Source organism: Hyperolius riggenbachi, chromosome 3 (assembly GCF_040937935.1).
Source record: "Hyperolius riggenbachi isolate aHypRig1 chromosome 3, aHypRig1.pri, whole genome shotgun sequence".
NCBI lineage: Eukaryota > Metazoa > Chordata > Amphibia > Anura > Hyperoliidae > Hyperolius > Hyperolius riggenbachi.
The window spans coordinates 279,217,243-279,238,131 of record NC_090648.1 but is presented as its reverse complement, the minus strand read 5'-3'; the positions used below and the strand labels follow the sequence as shown (position 1 = coordinate 279,238,131).

The following is a 20,889-nucleotide window of genomic DNA, read 5'->3' as shown; positions in this document are numbered from 1 at the left end:
TCCCCTGTGGTGAGCTATATTATATCCAGTGAATATATCGCTAATGCAGATCTTGTAAGTCTGAGCAAGAATATTGATTGAGCCACAAATTATAATAATCTGGCAACAATTTAAATGAAAACTTTAGAAAGCCACTATATAATTTTGTAAGTATTATGAGTAATAAATGAACTAACGCACTTGTCTTAGATCTATGTCATTTGGTAGTTTGGAATGTATAATTTAAACTAATTACTATGTCACATTTTGTTTCTTGGTAGCCAAACTGTGCATATATTGTCAAGTAATTGTATAGAAAGAAGTTAATATGTATGAAATCATGTATTAAGTTTGACAACCTCGAAGGCAAAAATACATTTCTCAAAGAACAGATAATTATTGCTAATATACACTATGTTCCTAAAAAATGAGTAAAATCTAATATTGCCTGTGTTTCAGAGGAAGGACATTATGGCACCCCTTAGAATACTTACGGTTCACACATCCTAATTAAACTGGTTAGTGTGAATGTAAAAATATACAATATAACTATTGTCAACTCATCTGAACATATTGTTTTAGCTACAATCACTGGATTTTATCTTCCTATGTTTTTTCTTTTTTTTTTTGGGGGGGGGGGGGGGTTAGTATTTATATAGCACTGAAATTTCCTTAGCACTTTATATACTATGGTCACTAACTGTCCCTCAGAGGAGCTCACAATCTAATTCCTACTGCAGGCATGTTTCCCTAGCATTGTCTAATACCAAATAGAGGGAAGCCAATTAACTTATTAGTATGTTTTTGGAATGTGGGAGAAAATAAGAGTGCTTGGAGGAAACACAAGCAAATGCAGGGTGAATAAACAAACTCCATGCAGATAGTGCCCTGGCCCAGATTCAAAGCATGGACCTAGAACTGCAAGGTGAGAGTGCTATCCACTATAGGTTAGAAGTGAATGAAGACTGGGGTAATGTACATCCTGATTTCTTGTTAAGAACCAAAAGATGTGTATTCCTTAGCACACTTTGCATGAATAAGATTTAGGTGGGCATTACACTACTTATAAACATAGACACTTAAGGATAAGCTTTGTTTAACATCTTCCCACCACAAAAAGTTGACATTTGATCGCAGTCAGTAATAAGTCAACTGTTTAAAGACTGACAAGCTTATGACCCGTTATAAAATTGGACATGGTTCATGCTGTTTCCTATTGTAGGCCCTCTCTGAACCTCTGTTTTGATATAGTTTATGATCATCCCGAAGATCTTAAATGTTGCCTAGCTAGAATGACAAGTAAAGTAAATCTGAAGTCATGCAAGTGCACTGGTGTAGAGAAATACATCCCTGCTAGCTAACCTGACAGGTTACATCTAACCTGCTCCCATAAAGAACTGCCAATCTTTATGGAATGTAAACACAAAGTACTGTAAAATAGGTCTTGACATTGACTTTGATGCATGGAGGTATGGTACAAAGTTAACTACCAAATTCTTCATGAAGTGAACAGATTCAGAACATCTTGTACTCTGCATTTTCTTTTTGTTCCAGCCATTTACATGAAGCTTAATATGTGCATTTCTAATATGCACATTTTTTCAGCTCTTCCAAGCAGATCAAGCAGATCGTATGTAATTATTAATTTAGTAAGGGGAACAGGGCAAATCACAAAAATGCAACACATGGACACAGTACAAGAAAAATACTCCTTTTTTCTTCATATTACCACATTTACATTTTGCAACATTGCCCCTGTTGTAATTACATTTTCTATGAACTAGATTGTAAAAAGCTAAGTGATTTCACTTGCAAAAGCTGGCCTTAACCTAACTTAAATGTTATAGGTAATTTAATTTCAGGAAAAAGTACAGTGAGCATGTATCCACTAAATACTAATCAGCTCTCTGCTGCAAGTACTGTCTGACGGTAAATAATGTAATAATGGAAGTGGGACTTTGCCCACAATAAAAGTATGGCAGCTCCCTGAAGACCATTTAAATAGGCTTTTCTAAAAATCATACTTACCTATGTTATGGCCATGCAAACAACTATTACTTAAAGGAAACCAGAGCTGAGGAAATAAAGTTTTATACATACCTGGGGCTTCCTACAGCTCAAATCGCTCCTACGCCACCATCCTCAGTCTTCTCTGTCCTCTGTACCGGGTTCCGTTACTTCCGCCATTTGCGGCCAGTCTGATGCAAGTGAAGTGCGCTATTTACGTATCTCTCCAGCAGTTGCCGGAGAGATAAGTAGAGGGCGCACTTCTCTTGTGCAGACTGGCTGTGACTGGAGGAAGTAATGGGACCATGTACAGAAGACGGAGAAGACTGAGGACGGCGTGGGATCGATCCAAGCGCATGGGGCTGGAGGAAGCCCCAGGTATGTATAAAGCGTTTTTATTTCCTCAGCTCTGATTTCCTTTAAAGCACACCTGAAGAGAAAAGGATATGGAGTCTGCCACTTTTATTTCCTTTTAAATCATACCAGCTGCCTGACAGTCCTGCTGATCTTTGGCTGCAGTAGTGTTTGAAGCACTACTGTTTCACTTGGAACAAGCATGTGACTATTATAGTCAGGCTTCAGTCAGAAACATCTGATCTGCATGCTTGTTAAGGGTCTATGGCTAAATGTATTAGAGACAGAGGATCAGCAGGACTGCCATACAATTTGCCTTGTTTAAAGGAAATAAAAAAAGTCATCCTCCATATCCTTCTCACTTTAAGTGTCATTTAAAATCTGTGATCCTAGAAGTTTCACTATGCCACAGTACACTTCTCTAAGTTGCCACCACTGAAGTAAATGTAACTTGCACATTCACAGTTCCACACATCACCCCTCAGTGCCTGTGAAAGTGATCTCTGCTGGACAAACACCTGGAAATTCCCGCTCTTTGGTTGGTGCAATATACAGGACTCCTTATATGTGTTTTCATATACTTGCAATGGTCTTTTGTTACCCTCTTGTGGATGACCCCTAATCATTCTTAACCTTTTTGGATTTATGTTTCTACTATTATTTATGTATAGCAATGACCCCTGTGGCTTTAACAAACTGTCTCTCTCCCCAAGAAAGGGAACTTTTTTCTTGAAATAATCAAGATCAGATTTCCAGCTTGTTAATATCAATTCTTATACAAGCTATACAGTATATTCCCATATATGGTCGGTATTTTAAATGCATGAGCCTCCCCCCACCTAACAATAACTCATTTACTGGAGGTGTGTTTAGCTTACATGGAAAACAAAGGATGATTTGCAAATTCAGCAGTGATGCATCATGGGAAACATCATATGTTCACTCCAATCTGAATAACCATAAATACCATCTGTTTTGGGAAGACAAACTTTTGTTTTGCATAACATTTGAGTAAGCAGCAGATATTTTAAACTGTTTGCTGCTCTCGTTCACATTGCACATGCATGCATGTTTTGACAATACCCCTCCGTAAACTTTCTATTTCTGTCACAGGATGTGAGCTCTAGAGAGCCTCCATTCTTGCTTGGCTTGCAGCCAGAAGTGAGATTGCCATGCATTGCCATGATTGCCACGGTCACGATACTTCATTACAGCCAACATTTAAAGGAACGCGTGTTGCTATGTAAGCAGTGAGCATAACTGAGGAAAGCACACTACGCTGCAAGAGCGAGTGTAGTGTGCAGCCTTCAATTTAGTTTGCGGTGCTATAGCAGCACAGCTTCATGAATCAGCCCCATAGTCACTGGGTGCTTCCACCGAAGGTCACTAGATAAACACATAGTAATAGGAAGAAAGAGTGCCAACTGGAGCACCAACTTCTTTCTTTCTTCTTTTATTTTCTTCTACTTAATGAATCTAACAAATTGGGAAAATTAGATGGTCTCTACTTTGAGGTTTTTTTTGTACCATATAGGACCTCTACAACTTTTGAACTGCTCACTGGAGCTTCTGCTTTCTGGCTTACTGGATATGAAGATTCCCAGAATATGCCAAGTGACTTATTTTTTGGGGAAAATGGAAAGCTGCACTTTAATGTATAGCTATAAATGGAGCATTAATGTAATGTTTAAAAATACAGCAACCCTTGGCAGTGTCTCACTTCATTTCCCATAACAGAAATATCAAATCTCCTAAGTTTCTGAGATACAAAAGAGGAACACCTTTAGACACTCTCCCCTACACACCTTCAGCCCTGTACCAAACATGCTCATAAACATTCATACCATGAATCATATGATTTACAAGAATAAAAGTCATAAAAAGGATCAGAGTGAAGCTTAGAGTCACATATGCACATTTTAGAAGAGACATACATATATCTGCCTGTTTGCAGTAAGCAGAATCGGGTCAGGATCTCTAATTACGGGCAATAGGGATCAGTAGATTCCAGTGCCAGGCAGGTAGTAATAGATGTATAGATATTTTACAGCAGGCAGATAAGAAGTGGGTTGGAGACGGGACAATTGGGGGGGGGGGGGGTTGGGAATGTCCTGCCCAAAGCGGGACATTTGAGGAATATGAAAAAATAAATTCTAGTCAAACTTCAAGGTCACCTACAACAGAGTTCCCCAACCCTGTCCTCAAGGCCCACCAACAGTACATGTTTTGCAGAAAACCACACACATGCACAGGTGAGGTAATTAGTGTCTCAGCAGAGCTGACTAATTACCTGTGTGGATTTCCACAAAACATGCAGTGTTGGTGATCCTTGAGGACAAGGTTGAGGAACACTGACCTACAACATTATATACACTGACATACCACTTCTTCTGCATCAAAATAGATTGCTTCTGTACATTTTTTTCTATTGAAAACAGAGCAGTTAATATTAAATCGAGCTATATATAATAATTACTTACCCTTTCTGCTGATTGTGCTGTTCCAAAAAATATTGGAATAAATGCTAGCCAAATAATGCAGGTTGTGTACATTGTAAATCCAATGGGTTTGGCTTCATTGAAGGTTTCTGGCACTCCTCTTGTTTTAATGGCATAAACAGTGCATGTTACCATTAATAAAATACTGTAGCCCAAGGAACAAATTAAAGAAAGTTCTGATATGTCACATTTAAGAACACCTCTGGCATTTTGTGGGTCAGATGTTCTTTGCTCTCCGTAGTCTACTATTATATGTGGTGGATCCACTATAAACCATATGAAAACTCCTAGCAATTGAACAGATATAAGACTGAATGTAATCACCAGCTGAGAAGCAGGGCTTATACATTTTGGAGCAGTCACAGATTTCTTTCCTTGTTCAAATATTCGATGGATCCGGTTTGTTTTTGTGAGCAATGCAGCATAACTGAAGCACATGCCGAGGCCAAGGAAAATACGTCTTAGAGAACATACCACCATATCAGGCGTTCCAATCATTAAAAAGGTGATAGCATAACAGAGAAAAATCCCAGTGAGAAGCACATAGCTGAGTTCACGTCCTGATGCTCTTACGATGGGTGTATCGTTGTATCTCACAAAGGTGACTATTACAAAAGTTGTCGCAATTATTCCCAAAATTGCTATGAAAACTGGAACAACTGCCCAAGGAGAATGCCATTCAAGTTTGATAATAGGAATTAGTGCACAACCTGTGCGGTTTGCATTTGGCTTTTGATCTAAGGGACATAGTTCACAAGTTATCTCATCTACTTGGTAATGATAGCCTTCACACCGTTCACAACTCCAGCAGCAAGGAACGCCTTTTACAGTTTTCTTTCTTTCACCGGGCTTGCATGGCAGACTACAAACAGATGCCGGCTGTGTATGTTCTCTGCTTGTCCACTGCATGTCTTCCACCTGATAGATAAAACATTAATACGTTACATGGTACATCCACAAATGCTATATAGTATATTAAGATAATTTACACTGTGCCAAACGGTTCAGCATCCAAATTTAAGAATAACAAGGTACTGTGTATTAATAAATTGTTATGACTATGATAATTAAGATAGTATTAATCTCAAAATATGCATTAGTCCGATCTTATACAGCTCAAAGTCCCCCTTAGGCAGGAATACTTTTTGTGCCAGTACTGTAGAAGTTCTGGAGTAACAGAGATTTTTTTTTCATGTTTGAATAAACATCTTCATTGGCTGTTAATACATCACTTTTTATCACTTTTTATATCTATTGAAGGGGTAATTTCCTGCACTATAGACTTCTACTGGTCTTGTCTGAGATTTCCGACTGTGCTCTGACTCACTGCAGTAAGTCAGACAGTGGTGTGATGCAAGCCAAGCAGCAACAGTCCCTTCCACAGAACCTTCTCCTAATGTGTTCAAGTTAGGGCCTCCAAGTCATGTGATTGTAATTTTAATAAAAAGAGTTTTCAACAGCAGAAGCCTTATTTCAAACCAAAGAGGTGACATTTGGGCACTGTGGTTAAAATGCTTCTGGATACGCATTTTGTCTTTTATTAGTTTCAGGTAGACACGGTTAAATTTCAGGAATGACTTCATGTTGGAAAGAAGGATAAGGTTACGTCTCAGTAGAGGATTTATGTTTTGGAGGCTTAGGGTCATGTATAAGGGCATATTTAAAGGGACTCCGAGCTCTGAAAAAAAAGGAAAGTTGTACTCACCAGGGGCTTTTTCCAGCCCAGTGCTGGTCGGGAGGTCCCACGCCGGCGTCCTGGCTCCTCTCCTTCTCCCCGCTCCGGAATGGCTGGCAGGCCGCAGCCCGGGCGACACCCTCCCGAGTGTCGGGCTGCTTCTTCCGCATATGACGCGGATTACGTCACACGCCGGCCGCCTCGCGTCATCACGGCGGCCGGCGTGAAAGTACTGCGCATGCGCGCTTTGTTCGCGCATGCGCAGTACTTTCACGCCGGCCGCCGTGATGACGCGAGGCGGCCGGCGTGTGACGTAATCCGCGTCATATGCGGAAGAAGCAGCCCGACACTCGGGAGAGTGTCGCCCGGGCTGCGGCCTGCCAGCCATTCCGGAGCGGGGAGAAGGAGAGGAGCCAGGACGCCGGCGTGGGACCTCCCGACCAGCACTGGGCTGGAAAAAGGCCATGGTGAGTACAGCTTTCCTTTTTTTTCAGAGCTCGGAGTCCCTTTAACACAGAGGAGGAGGTTGGGGCTAGACAACAGGAATAGGTTTACACTATGGGAAGGTTAGCGCTAAGCATTAGGAGATCATTAGGAAATAGCCAAAGATTAGGAAGCAACCCAGAAAACCAAGACAAAAACAATGTCATAAAGCTGATAGTAAAATATTAGTAATCACACTTCCCCACATAAAACTTTTAATTTCAACTGCCAATTAACAGAACTAGCATTACAAATGTATGCACCCTGTGTTTGTGGTTAGCTACTGAATGCCTCGGGCTACCAGCATTGACTGGAGTGGCACCTTTGGTCAGCTTCTGTTCTTATTAAGTCTTTTACTGCTCACAGATCCTGAGAATACTTAGTAAAATAACAGATGGTGGGTAAAAGGCAGTTTTTTAGTCTAGATAAGAAATAAAAAAAAAAACATTTTTTTTGTTTTGTTCCCTAGATGGCTAATTTGCTTCCAAATTTATAGCAAGAGTAGCCAATTTTTACTATCATCTCTATTTATGAATGACTTCAGGGGTCTAAAAGATAGTAACTCTGAATTATGAAATCATGAAGTATGAATTTTTCTGATCAAACTGATATGTTTGGGTTAAAGGTTCGCGTTGGTTGCATAATCTACAGATAAAGCAAAATTGTGTTAGTTTGCACCAAACTAGTGAGAATGTTTCACCAAAGTACCAATGTTTATGTACATTCTGAGGTACACATACACATAACAAAGAATTAAATGGCAGAACGGAGGCATCTATTTTGATCTAGAGATTGGATTCTGCTGTTTTGTATTATAGATAGGCAATTAGGCATACCAAGCAATAACTGCTTGCGAACAGAAAGGAAAATGGCACTGTACATGCCATCATTAAATGGGTTGTCGATAAGTGTAAGGAACTAAATTGGGTGATTAATACTATTTGCCAGAAGATGTTAAGGTTTTGCAACCTGTTATAACAAAGATGTGTGTTCACTACAAAGATACTGCATTGGCTTTCACATATCTTTCCAATTTTTACATATATATTAAACCAAATAGTATTCTCAATTATTATCATGCTCAGAGTTATAAAAATCTATGGCATTGCAATGATAATTAGGCATCTGGACATTGTGACAGAAATGTTAAAATACAGTGCTAAGGTTCTGAACTTAATAGTCTGTCACATTTAATTACAATTCAAGATAGTGTTCAAAGGCAATAAAATGGTTCATGTGTTTATGAAATACTTTTTAATATAAGAACAAGATCAGGATCCTTTTTTTCTCCTTTTAATAGCAAATATTTATCTTCAGATAAGGACGTATACTTACACATGGCACCACACCAAGCTATATAATGAACTGAATATGACAAGTGTTTAGTGGTAGACTTCCTAACAATACTGTTTTCTCCAATTAGGGTTTATCTACACCTACTATAACTCTAATCTGCTGCAGAATTGTTTGGCAGCAGCTCATCGCATCCTTTGAAAATGCCAAGGCCCCACGGGTTCCTCTGACTCACTGATGTAATTCATTCTCACAAAACAGCACTCCTCGCACAAACTATTTAGATAATGATGCACTATGACACAGTATTACTGGGTTGGTAAATTTAGACTCTTTCTAATGATTTATTTAAAAATATTGAAAATGTGTTATTTACTGCTTTTTGTCAACAAATGCTGAAGTATGAGACACGGTTACCCTTGAGATTATTAAGGTTTGGTTGGCAAACAACACATACTTCTATCAGAAAGAAAATATGTAAGTTACAAATCGGCAATAAATATAGATGAAATAAATATTGTTGATTTAAGTACACTTACCAGATTTCAACTACTGTACATTATGGAGCTGCAATAGAAAAGTCAAGGAGATGACTTGCCTTTTCTAAGCAGTTGATATGTTGCCACCTATAGTATGCAGCCTGCAACTGCCTACAGTTATGGTGGCAGAGCTCCTCTTTTTCTACCACCATCCACTAGAGGCCACTGCAGATAAAGAGAACATTCTATGCCAACAGTAGGGATAGGTGACACAATTCAAGAATTAGCAATCATCTTCCCTATATGACAAAGGTATTCTGGGCTATTGCATAAGTGCATTTTGCAGTTAGTGAGAGGAGGTAGCTGGAGAAGAACTGCACAACTGTCTATAGAGAAAGGGAGGCTTGGAATACTTTTATTGCTTTCTTTCACTGTGACTTGGGATTTTTTTTTCCAAAAAAGCTATTCTGACATATTAATGTACAGTACACACAGCTATCTGTTAGTTGGCTTGGCAACTGCTACTGGGTGTCTATTTACACAGCTGTTTTTTTTCTGTTCTTTTGGTCATTTAATGTGGACCTGATCTCAGAACTCCTCTCTGCTCTAATAGATATACAACGACATAATAACCTTTAAACAAAAACACGTATTTGTTACAGCTGGTACAAATCCTAAAATTAATCTACAGTTTATACTTCCTGATTCATAGAAGCAGACATGTTGTTTACAGCCTGTGCTTTCAAATGGGCTTATCTGCTTATCTGCCAGACTGCCATAGGCAGTCATGTGACACACGGGAGGATCTAATTAAAACTTGTGATTAGGCACAAATGAGGGGGAATTAAACAGGCTAAATTCTCTAAATACATACAGGGTGCATTTCTCTACATTTTCCTTCTGTCCGATGCACTTATTTTTCTGACCTATTATTTACATAGCCAGCCATATGTTTTTTGGCATCTATTTAGCAGGATAAGGTGTATTGCCTCACAGTTTTTTTTCTTTTTTCACTGGTACATAACAGTGTACATATAATTGAGTTGCCAGGAAATTTGGATGCAGGGTAAAACCGATAAACGTCTTTTGACAGTGCCCAAATTACTATCTGAGCCACGCTTTAGCCGTAATTCATATTACAGTCTATGGCAGCGCTGGCTGCGCCAAACTCTCTGGTGCTGTTTTTAGTTGCTTCAGCATAACAGTGTTCACCACAGGCATATATGTGCAATAAAGTGATCTTACATTACTGCATACAACTCCCAAGCTGTTTCATTCTATGCCAATATCTTTTTAAACTTAAATGTAATAACAAAAGGCAAACGCAAGGTGAGGAACACTAGTATTGGAAGGGGGTGATGTGCAAACATTACAGCTCTCTAAAAGCAATGGCATTAAGGAAAGGAAAAGAAATATCCAGGAGCTACTCGCCATGGTTTGCTTCAATAAAAGTTCAACCTTTAATGCAATTCTTCCAATAAAACTTTTTTCCAAGGATAAAAGGCAAAAAGACAGCAATACTTATCAGACAGGAGGTTGTACACAAGGTGCGGAGGCAGGTCGACGATCGTTTCGCCCCTCTATGAGGGCTTTCTCGAGAAAGCCCTCATAGAGGGGCGAAACGATCGTCGACCTGCCTCCGCACCTTGTGTACAACCTCCTGTCTGATAAGTATTGCTGTCTTTTTGCCTTTTATCCTTGGAAAAAAGTTTTATTGGAAGAATTGCATTAAAGGTTGAACTTTTATTGAAGCAAACCATGGCGAGTAGCTCCTGGATATTTCTTTTCCTTTCCTTAATGCCATAGACATAAGCTGTTTTTCATCTGGATGTTGCACGCTGGTATAATTGTGACTAAGTTTGAAGGCATTGGTGTGCACTCGCTCTTTTTATCTGCTTGTTTATCATACATTCTCTAAAAGCAATGCTGATGAGGGCACAGAAAAATGCCAAATGTGTGCCACATTTTTTGTGACCCAAACTTCAAGAAAGCCAACATGGCAGCAGAGTACTGAAAAGAAGAGTAACATTACCTGCCCAAAAAAGTTGATTATTTTATTAACAGTCCTGAATGCCTCACTGTTTTATTGTCTCTGCTCAATGACACATTCATTGACATATGCCAGAGCTAAAATCTATCAACTAGTGACCCTTTTTATCTCTTTCCTGCCAGAAAGAGTTTTATGGCTGTAATACCTTATCAGTGAGGACAACTCTATAGTCTGGCCAGGCCCCGACTAGACAGAAACTGTCACTTGCATTCCTGATGTTTACCTCTTACAAGCAGAGAAATTAAAAAAAAAAGCTATCTCATCCTGTCATATCACCTCATTATTCCTTTAAGATCTACTGTAGACATGCATAGACTTTTTAAAACACAGAAGCATGACCAGCTTACACTTTAAGTGAAATTTTGGCTAGCCATAATATAAAGGACTCATGCAGAAGAACAGCAGAAACACTGACAAATATATGGAAATACAGTGTTTTTACTCTAAAAGTGCTACTGACAAAGGCAGCATAACTGTCTTTGCATATCTTGTGGACATAGCAGCTCTTCTGCTTTTATGAGCTCATGCAGAACGCACATCATTTCAATGCAAGCCATGAACGAGTACTTTTAAATATATAGCTACAGTAAACATAAGCGCCTGCCTCCGTCTTGCAGCACTAACTTAGTGACTATGATAACACTATCAGGAATTGCTACACAATAACAAATGAAATGTGCTTAAATATTTAAATAGCTGAACAGTGTATATTAAGGTAAGAAATCCTTGTTTTCAGATTGCAGTGACAAGAGAATTATTGAACAATGCACTTTTATCTTAATTCAATTTAATACCTGGATTTTCATTGTCATGCCTAAAACAAACACAAGTCCAAACCTTTTTTTATTTCATCTACGGTATTCTTAGAAGCAATTTGCAGAACTACAACATAAGTTGCTTTATGTTGCCATTCAAAAGTACCTTAATTCACTGGATTCATAAAAATCATTATTTTCAGTACAGGGTAATTTCTGAAACATATTATCCAAATATAAATGAAAAAAAATCTAATACCTAATTTAACTACAACTTACCATATTTTTCGGACCATAAGACGCACTTTTTCTCCCCCAAAAGTGGGGGGAAAAAGTCAGTGGGCCATATGCAATTGACTTTTTCACCTGAGTTTTCTGCTAGGTGATATTTTTTAATTTGTCAATAAAATGCCTTTTCAGCCACCAGCAAGCAAGAGAATACTCAGAATAATTTTGATAATACTTTTGTACTTACTTCTCAGTACTTTTTCAGTTGAAAAGTGCTGGAAAATTATTTAAAATAGAAGATGAAAAATTATCTCCTAGGAGAAAACTGGAATTGCATATGGGCCAGTGCGTCTTATGGTCCAAAGGTCTGTCATGTGCCCCTCCCCATAAGCCATTACTCATAGAGGCCTGCGCTCCATCTGTCTCCAGCCGGTGATCAGGGTTCTCTGTCTGTCCTCTGCTCCATTTCCACCACTCTCCTGATTATATGCCGCTGTGCACAACCCCGGCGTGACAGCAATGCAGGCAGGGAAAAGGAAGACAGAGTGCACCGCCATTGTGACCCCTGATGCAGGGAGGAGGACCAAGTTTACTGCAAGTGTGACCCCCGATGCAGGAAGGAGATGGACCACATGCACCCCAGCGTGACCCCCGATGCAGGGAGAAGGAGGACCGAGTGCACTGCGAGAACGACCACCGATGCGTGGAGGAGGAGGACTGAGTACACTGCCAACACAACCCCGGATGTGTAGAGAAGGAGGACCGAGTGTGCCGCCAGCGGGATTCCTGATGCTGGAAGAAGATGGACCACGTGTGGCCCCAGTGTGACCCAGATGCGGGGAGAAGTTAGAAGCATGTGCCCCCGGCGTGACCCCCGATGCGGGGAGATGAAGGACCAAGTGCGTCACTGATGTGATCCTGGTGCAGGCAGGGAGGACCAAGCATGTTGCAGCTGCTGGAATACTAGAGTGGCTGATTTCTGGAATCCAGCTGTGTAGCAGAGCTCCTCTGCCCTGTCTGCTCTATACAGCCAAAGCACCCTGAACATTGCCGGGTGCTTGCACTTGCTCTGGACTTCCCCAAAGCTCACATGACCTGTTGTGCCTGGACAGTGAAGTTTTCCACAGAGGTGCACAGGCCTCCAAGTTTGCACTGGGACACTCACAGTGCAGCCAGAGAGAGGTTCTCAGTCTGGTGAGTGGGACACAGCATAGAAGAGGAGACTGCCCTGCTTGCTGATCCACATTTGTTAGAAGGTGGATACCAAGATGGAGCTACTAACCCAGAGACTGCACAGGACCCCTACAATAGGGACTCTGAGGCAAATAGTGGAGGCAGCTGTGAAGAAGATGACTCCGGCTGGAGATGGAAGAGGAGCAGATGGAGGCTGGATAGGTAAGGGCTTCCGCACTTGAAGTGTAGGGTAGTTAATTTAGCTGGTGGGGTAGCAGGAGTTAGTTTGGGGTAGTTAGTGCAGCTAGTGGGGCAACAGAGGTTAGTATAGCTTAGATAGAGACAGAAGGGGGGGACGGGGACACCACAAGACACCCCTGCACCATAAATGCACCAGGATTAGAATATTTTATTTTTTCCCTGATTTTTGTCCTCTAAACCTAGGTGCGTCTTATAGTCCGGAGCGTCTTATGGTCCGAAAAATACAGTAATTTCATGAAACTTGTTGTAACCTAATGAAGCCCCATATTTATCAGTCCTTTAAACTAATTTGTACATCCAAGACTCACACAGCACAGAGTGTAAAATTTGTAAGCTAGACTCTTGAGGTAACCATCTGTATTTTCAGAAAAAAAAAGTGCCTCACCCAATAAGGATCCTTTTTCTATAAACAACTCATTTTAGCAACAAGGGAAAGATGAATAGTCCTCATCTTGTGAGGCTTTTGAACACCTGATATATTTCCAGAAGAGGCTACAGGCTACTTGGAGATCTAAGCTTAAGGAGAATCTGTACTCTAAAATTCTTACAATAAAATGCATACGATTTTATTCATTATGTTCTCCTGGGCCCCTCTTTGCTGTTTCTGCCACTCCCTGCTGCAATCCTGGCTTGTAATTGCCAGTTTTAGGCAATGTTTACAAACAAAAAAAACATGGCTGCTAACCAGCATGTGATAGGCTGAGAGAAGCTCAGTCTGTGACTTATACAGAGCCTGAAGGGGGAGTGGAGAGGGTGTGTATAACTTCTACCTGTCACAGCAGAGCAGCACATTCCTGCCTAAACCGACAAAGCTGACACAGGAAAGAAGATTAGATTATATAGCAGAGATAATACAGTCACTGTGCAACTAGGAAAGGCTGCAGTCAAACAGATCACATTATAACAGGTATAGGAACTTATAGGATAGAAGAAATAAGGCTGAACATTTTGTTACAGAGTCTCTTTAAGGCTCAGCCAAGGTATTTCAAAACAGAGAAAAGATTCTCATGATGTTTCTGTTCAAAAACTTAAACAATGGAAGTTATTAGTGTTATGCTAAGCATATGGCTTTCAGAAAGTATTTTTATAGTAAATGTTAAAAAAACAAAAATAGGCAAGCTGCAATGAGGGGATATAAGGGCAGTTGCAGTCAAAGATGTCAGTACCATAGAAGGGCTCAAGTCTTGACTGATAATCCAAACAACTACATCGCTAGGGGAATTTCCAAGAACCACAATCAATAAGCTGCTGCTCTTATATAAAGTGTACAGACTTGTATGTCAAGGTTTGATGGAAATTCCAGAACCTGATTGTATCTTAGGCAGAACCTTTTACAAAGTATTTCAAATCTCTCGGCATCAAATATCCAGAGGAAAATAGAGTAATTCCAACTGCGCACCTTTTTGTTTTCTAGAAGACTTTTATCTATAGTACAAAAGACATCTTACCTCCAACACAGCAGTAGAAATCACTTACTGTGTTCCTGTAAAGAAGAAGAGGAGGGGGAACTGCCCTACTTATGTGAGCAAGCGTCCTGACACTTCCAGAGATCAAGGGAATGATTTAGTACTATTGGAGGACAATGGAGAGCACAATCGATCCAGAAAACATAGCTGGATATTTTAAAAAGATATTGCTGCTAGATGACAAATGTTTTCAACACTGACACAAGTCACATAAGAATACAGAGGGCCTTGCTGAAAAGTTAGTAAAATAATGGAGCTTGTGCTATTGCAGCTACATGTATACAGCAACAGCAAAAACATTTTTTTCATGATTTAGAGTAGCCTATTTCTTTAAAAAAAATTGTTACAGTAGGTGAATATACACATGACTACCGCCAACTAGGTAATAATTTACTAACCTTTCAGCAACCTCACTGTGGTTTCAAACGACCCAGGGAAGGGTTGCAGACTTTTGATTCCTATTAGCAGGAATTTGAAAGAAATTCAGCCCGAGTTTGTTCTTTAGTGTTCTCCTCTGTTCTCTAACTTTAGTAAATTTAGCTCTTTACGTGAAAATAGTTGCATTTTTTTAAAATAGAGTTTTTCCTTATTTGACTTTAGTTCTGCTTTAAAAGTGTAGAAGCCATCAAACATTGAAGGAAATGAACATTTCACATGACAATGAGCATATAAAAAATAAATAAGACAGGTTGCTTGTAATTATCCATTTACTTTTGATGACACTAAAAGCTTCTCACATACTCTTAACAGCTATGCACTTTTTTGTTTCATTCATTTCATTGTAAAGCATCAAAGCATTTTGGTGTTAAAGCTTATTTTCTACATCTCTCCAAAATTCCATTTTCAGCTTGAAACATCCTTTTCTAGCTAATAGGTAAAAAGAAGAAAAAAAAGGCACATAAAAGCGATTTGTGTGTGGTAATCCTGTACTGTCCACTAACCTCTATTTAAAGAGTGATGAACCTCTAGTCAATAATGATGCCTTTGCCCCTTTCTTGCATTTCTTAATGAGAAAAAATATATTTTTGATAAACTTTCTGCTTTAAAATCAGGGAGTAGATGTGGACAGGAAGCCCACAAGCCAATGTCTACTACCACTGATGTGCACGTAGTTCAATATGGTCCCATGGTTCAATATGGCCCCATGCAGTTTAATGCCTGGTACTCAACATACAATTTTCCATCAGATAGACGGTTCAAATTGATATTATTTTCACTAAGTCTGATTTGATTTTGTACATACCTGATCGATTTTCTCGGTTTTCTGATTGATTTTGTATATACCTGATCAGAAAATCGATCAGAAATCAGATCTGTCCTGATGGAAATAATCAATTTGACCCTTCTATCTGACAGGAAATTGCATGGTGTGTACCATGCATAAGTGAATTAGGCAGTGTGTCTAGCACTTCAAAATACTGCTGACTAGACATGTTCTAATACACAGGAACTGCATTGCTTTTATGTGATTTTATGTGATTTTATGTGGGTGCATTTATCCTAATGGGAAATCCAGAAGTGGTGTAGGGGCAGTGTTGAGCTGTCATTAACTGCTTTGGACCTCTTCAACCACGAGCCATTCCTTACATACACATCAACCTAAAGAACATTGCTTTCCCTGCAAATCACATATTTATTAGTACGCCACTGGTGAGTTGGGCGCAGGGTGAGCCGAATGACAGCTCACCCTGGTGCCACTCAGATCCCAATGACATAAAATACTATTCCCCCTCCGAGTCATAGCAACTCGGAGTGAAAAGTAATTTGGGGTTGGGTGATTGCTGGAACCCCAAATTACCCTTGAGCAGGGTGTGCACTATAGCATTAGTGCTATAGCGGCACCCAGCTCCGGCACTTGACATGCAAATCTGCTTCATAACGTATCACTGTTTATATCTTTTCTTAATCATAGTACAATAGTCTTAATGTTAACATACTACTTACACTAAGATGCAATTGGTTTGTCCATTGTCCAATGACCTTGTATTCAGCAGATTTGTTAACTATTTGGTACTGGTAAATGTCATACCGCCCAGGAGCATCTCCATTCTCATTGTAAGTGACAGGTGTTCCAGCGCTCCCTAAAAATTAAGTGGTTAGAAGTTAAAATGAGTTATTGCCAAAAAACATGATTTTACCCTCAGTGTTAGCTAATAAAATTATGCAGTTGGCTTGCTCACTTGTATCCTGTTGATATAATTCATGTTTTACCCAATGAAACATAAAGTTTCACTAAAAAAAAAAAATCAAAAATCTAGTTTTCACACATGCAAATGTTTTTAAGCATAAAACAGAAGTAAAACATTGTAAAATGAAGAAAACCAAAAATGTATTACAGTGACAGTTACATTAACATTAGAAATAATTTCATGCATTAGACTTTATTAACATGAAGTCATTTCCATAAGATTTAAGGATTCCTAGTGGCAAGTTAGATATAATAATAATAATAATAATAATAATAAACACACTCACATCCATGGAGTGGCAAACAGATCAATGGAACTAGTTATGTTTATTACCCCTTTAATCTATTTGTTATTTTTTACACATCTAGGTTATAAAACACTCAGTACAAATCTATGTCAAGCAGGTGGTGCTGTGGCTCTGACTGGATGTAGATTCTACTGCTTTGATATTCCGTGTCCACGTTGCTACGCCGATCTCGCAGCTCTTTCCGCACTGCAATTAACTTGCTCTGCCATCTATAAGATGGCAGAGCTCTGTGAGCAGGCCAGGTGCCACTTTCACTGGCTCCTGACCGTGTGATCATGAAGAACCAATCACATTGGCTCACATTGATAGACAGCGTCAGGAGCTAATGAAAGCGGCTCCTGACCAGTAGAGATGTTGTGAACATAGAATTTTCCACAAATGTTCACGAGCAGCACAAATGTTCACGAGCAGGCGAATCTGCCGAACCGTCATAGACTTCAATGGGCAGGCGAATTCTAAAACCTACAAAGACTGTTTTTGGCCAAAAAGTGATGCAAAAGTTGTTTCAAGGGGTCTAACACCTGGACAGGGGCATGCCGGAGGGGGATCTATGCCAAATGTCCCACCAAAAATTACATAGTTGACGCAAAGTCGGGTTTTAATCCGTAAAGGGCAGAAATCACATTATGCACAGCTCTGGGTGTCAGTGGGCTGGGGAGTGTCTCACACAGAGAAATGCAATAGTACTATCAGAATACAGTGAAATAATAATGTACTGGTGTGCTTCTGTGCCTGCAACTTAATGAGACAACAGCAGTAGTATGCACACAGCTCTGGGTGTCAGTGGGCTGTGGAATGTCACACACAAAAAAACCCACAGGAGACCGATGTGCTAGCCCTCAAACGGTGTGTTTGGGGTGCTTTCACAGTAAGTGAGGAACAAGAACACAGGCCTAGCTAATGCTTTCCCTACCTATCTGCAGCAAGTCTGACCCTGCTCTCACTAACAGTCAGCAGCCAGCAGAGAATGCATCCAATATAGCCACCGCTACTGCTTTTTGATAGGGGGGTGAGGGGTCCAGTTAGGGGGGCTAGCTGATTGGCTGACATGTATCTGCTGACTGTGAGGTAAGGGGTTAAAGTTTAGCTCAATAATAATGTATAGGGGGTGAGTTGAACACGGCAAATGTTCGTCTTTTGCTGCAAATGCGAACAGCCGATGTTCACAGAATGCTGCTCGCTGGCGAACTGTTCAGGCCATCTCTACTGACCGCCTGACAGTGCTCCGCCATCATAGAGATGGCAGAGAGAAGAGCCTGTGGCTAAAGAACAGCGTTGTGACCGGCGTGAGCAGCAGGAATGTGCGGCAATTCGTCGGGAGGCTGCGGTTTACGGTAACAGCAGTCTTTGGTCCTTAAGGGTCCAGAGACTGCTGGTACAGAAGTGGTTAATTTTGTTTGGAAACAGCAGTTCAAAAATGTAATAAATAAAACCATTAAAAACATAAAAGCAGAGCGATCAACAGTAACAAGAACTGCAACACTAATGCTGCTAAGTAATCAATGTCCTCTTTGGCGTAAGCCTAATGCTGTCCAAACAAAGTTCATCCACATTTGATAAGTATAGGCTCTTCACTGTAAAACTTCCTCCAAAGAAATTGATAAATTTCTGTCACAGCGCTTATCACTATACGCTCACCAGATCGGTTGGCCAATCTTTTCAGATCAGCAGTCAGCGTTTTTGGCCTTGCCAGCAAGAGATTCCTCCGATCACTTCACCAGCCTCTCCAGGCATCCGACCATAAGCTCAGAATAAAACAAGGGAAATGCAATAGTGTGATACCATTTGGATAGAGCTTAATATTATCACCAGTGCACCCCTTTTCCAGAACAGTGCCACCAACGTGCTTCCACCATAAACAGATACACAAGGCGCTCACCAGATGCACTGGCCGACCCGCAACAGACCAGCAATATAGCGTGTTGTTATAACTTCAGTTTTTGGGATAAAGGACATCCTAGGACTCAAACAAAGCCGACCATAGCATAATTCCGTTTGATTTTAATAAGTAATAAAAGTAGTGCACTTACAAATTTGCAGTAAAACATGCGCATATAAAAACGTAGCACAGGATCCTCCAGCGTCTCCTCAGCTCCTTAGGCTCCGCCCTACTAGTTTCGTCCAATGACTCATCAGGGGCTCGGCCATTCAGAGCTGAGGGACGCTTTAAATACTCTCCACCTCTATCACATGACCAGCTGTCTCAGCTGGATTCATTCGCTGCTGCCGCTTCTGTCATAATCATGCGGCCACTCCAATAGGCTGTCCATATTGGACTAAAGACTACAGTACCCATCTCACTTAGCGGCTACTTCCGCATTTCGGGTGTGTACACCCATCACCCAGCATTTATTAATAGAAATCCTAATCCCCCTTCCAGTTAAAAACAGTAGCCTTATTAAACAACCCCAGTGTATCATTACACTCACCGCTTTACTCCACTGTACATCCCCCATCTGCTAACTGGGGGCTGCAAACTCCAGAATCCACATGTCAGCAGCAGCGGCCATCTTGTGCCTCATAGACTACATTACCCAGAATCCCCTGAGTCAGACGGCTGCCATCTTGAAAAAACAGACTACAGGGATACTGATGTCCTCTGCTCCGGATTGCAATGACTACATCACCCAGGATCCCCTGAGTCATAGCGGCGGCCATCTTGGAAAGGGACTACAAGGAAAAAAATGCCCTTTGTACAATATTTCATGGAAATCTTCTGCCTACTCTTGCAGGCATGAAGATAGTACAAGCTAAAAACTCAAAAATTAAAAGTGAAACTAAAAACTAAAAAAGTCTTGCAAAATAAACTACATAAACAAAAATATATAAAATTGAAAAAAGGGGGGATGAGAAACATCACCAATCAGTGGCCATAAAAATTCTCATTCCTGAGCAACCTTATTTGAAAATCGGGGAAATAAGGAAGGTATGGTTACCACATGACTCAGAGTACCCCCTTATGTGATGCCCCCACACACGATCACCTATCGGGACCCATCCTACATATCATTACATTCACCACTTTCCTCCACTATACACCCCCATCTACTAACTAAGGGCTGCAAACTCCAGAATCCACCTGTCAGCAGCAGCGACCATCTTGTCCCTCATTGACTACATTACCCAGAATCCCCTGAGTCAGACGGCTGCCATCTTGAAAAAACGGACTACAGGGACACTAAGGCCCTCTGCTCCGGATTAGAATGACTACATCACCCAGGATCCCCTGAGTCATAGCGGCGGCCATCTTGGAAAGGGACTACAAGGAAAAAAATGCCCTTTGTACAGTATTTCATAGATATCTTCTGCCTATTTATGCGGGCATGAAGATAGTGCAAGCTAAAAACTCAAAAATGAAACTGAAACTAAAAAAGTCTTACAAAATAAACAAGAATATAAAAAATGAAAAAAATGATAAAAAAGAAAAAAATGAATGAAAAAGAAAAAAATGAAAAAAAGGGGGGGGGGTTAGAAATATCAACAAATAGTGGCCATAGAAATTCTCATTCCTGAGCGACCTTCTTGGGAGATCAGATCACGGAAATACAGTGACATAAAAAGAGTATGGTTACCACATGACTCAGAGTACCCCCTTATGTGATACCCCCACACACAACCACCTATCGGGACCCATCCACTAAGGTATAATTAACTAACCTCTCATCTACCCAATTGGTATAGATGCCTTAAAT

At 40.3% G+C, this 20,889-nt stretch overlaps 1 protein-coding gene across 6 annotated transcripts in view; it reads right to left on the bottom strand.

Moving 5' to 3' along the window:
- GRM8 (glutamate metabotropic receptor 8) overlaps positions 1–20,889 on the bottom strand; it is a 1,285,400-nt gene that overhangs the window by 95,906 nt on the left and 1,168,605 nt on the right. For all 6 annotated transcript variants that reach the window (XM_068276365.1, XM_068276364.1, XM_068276366.1 and 3 more), the window contains 2 exons: positions 16,646–16,782; positions 4,821–5,756 (listed from right to left, as the gene is read on the bottom strand). In XM_068276365.1, coding sequence (XP_068132466.1) covers positions 4,821–5,756; positions 16,646–16,782 — 1,073 coding nt within the window. The remainder of the gene's footprint in view (positions 1–4,820; positions 5,757–16,645; positions 16,783–20,889) is intronic.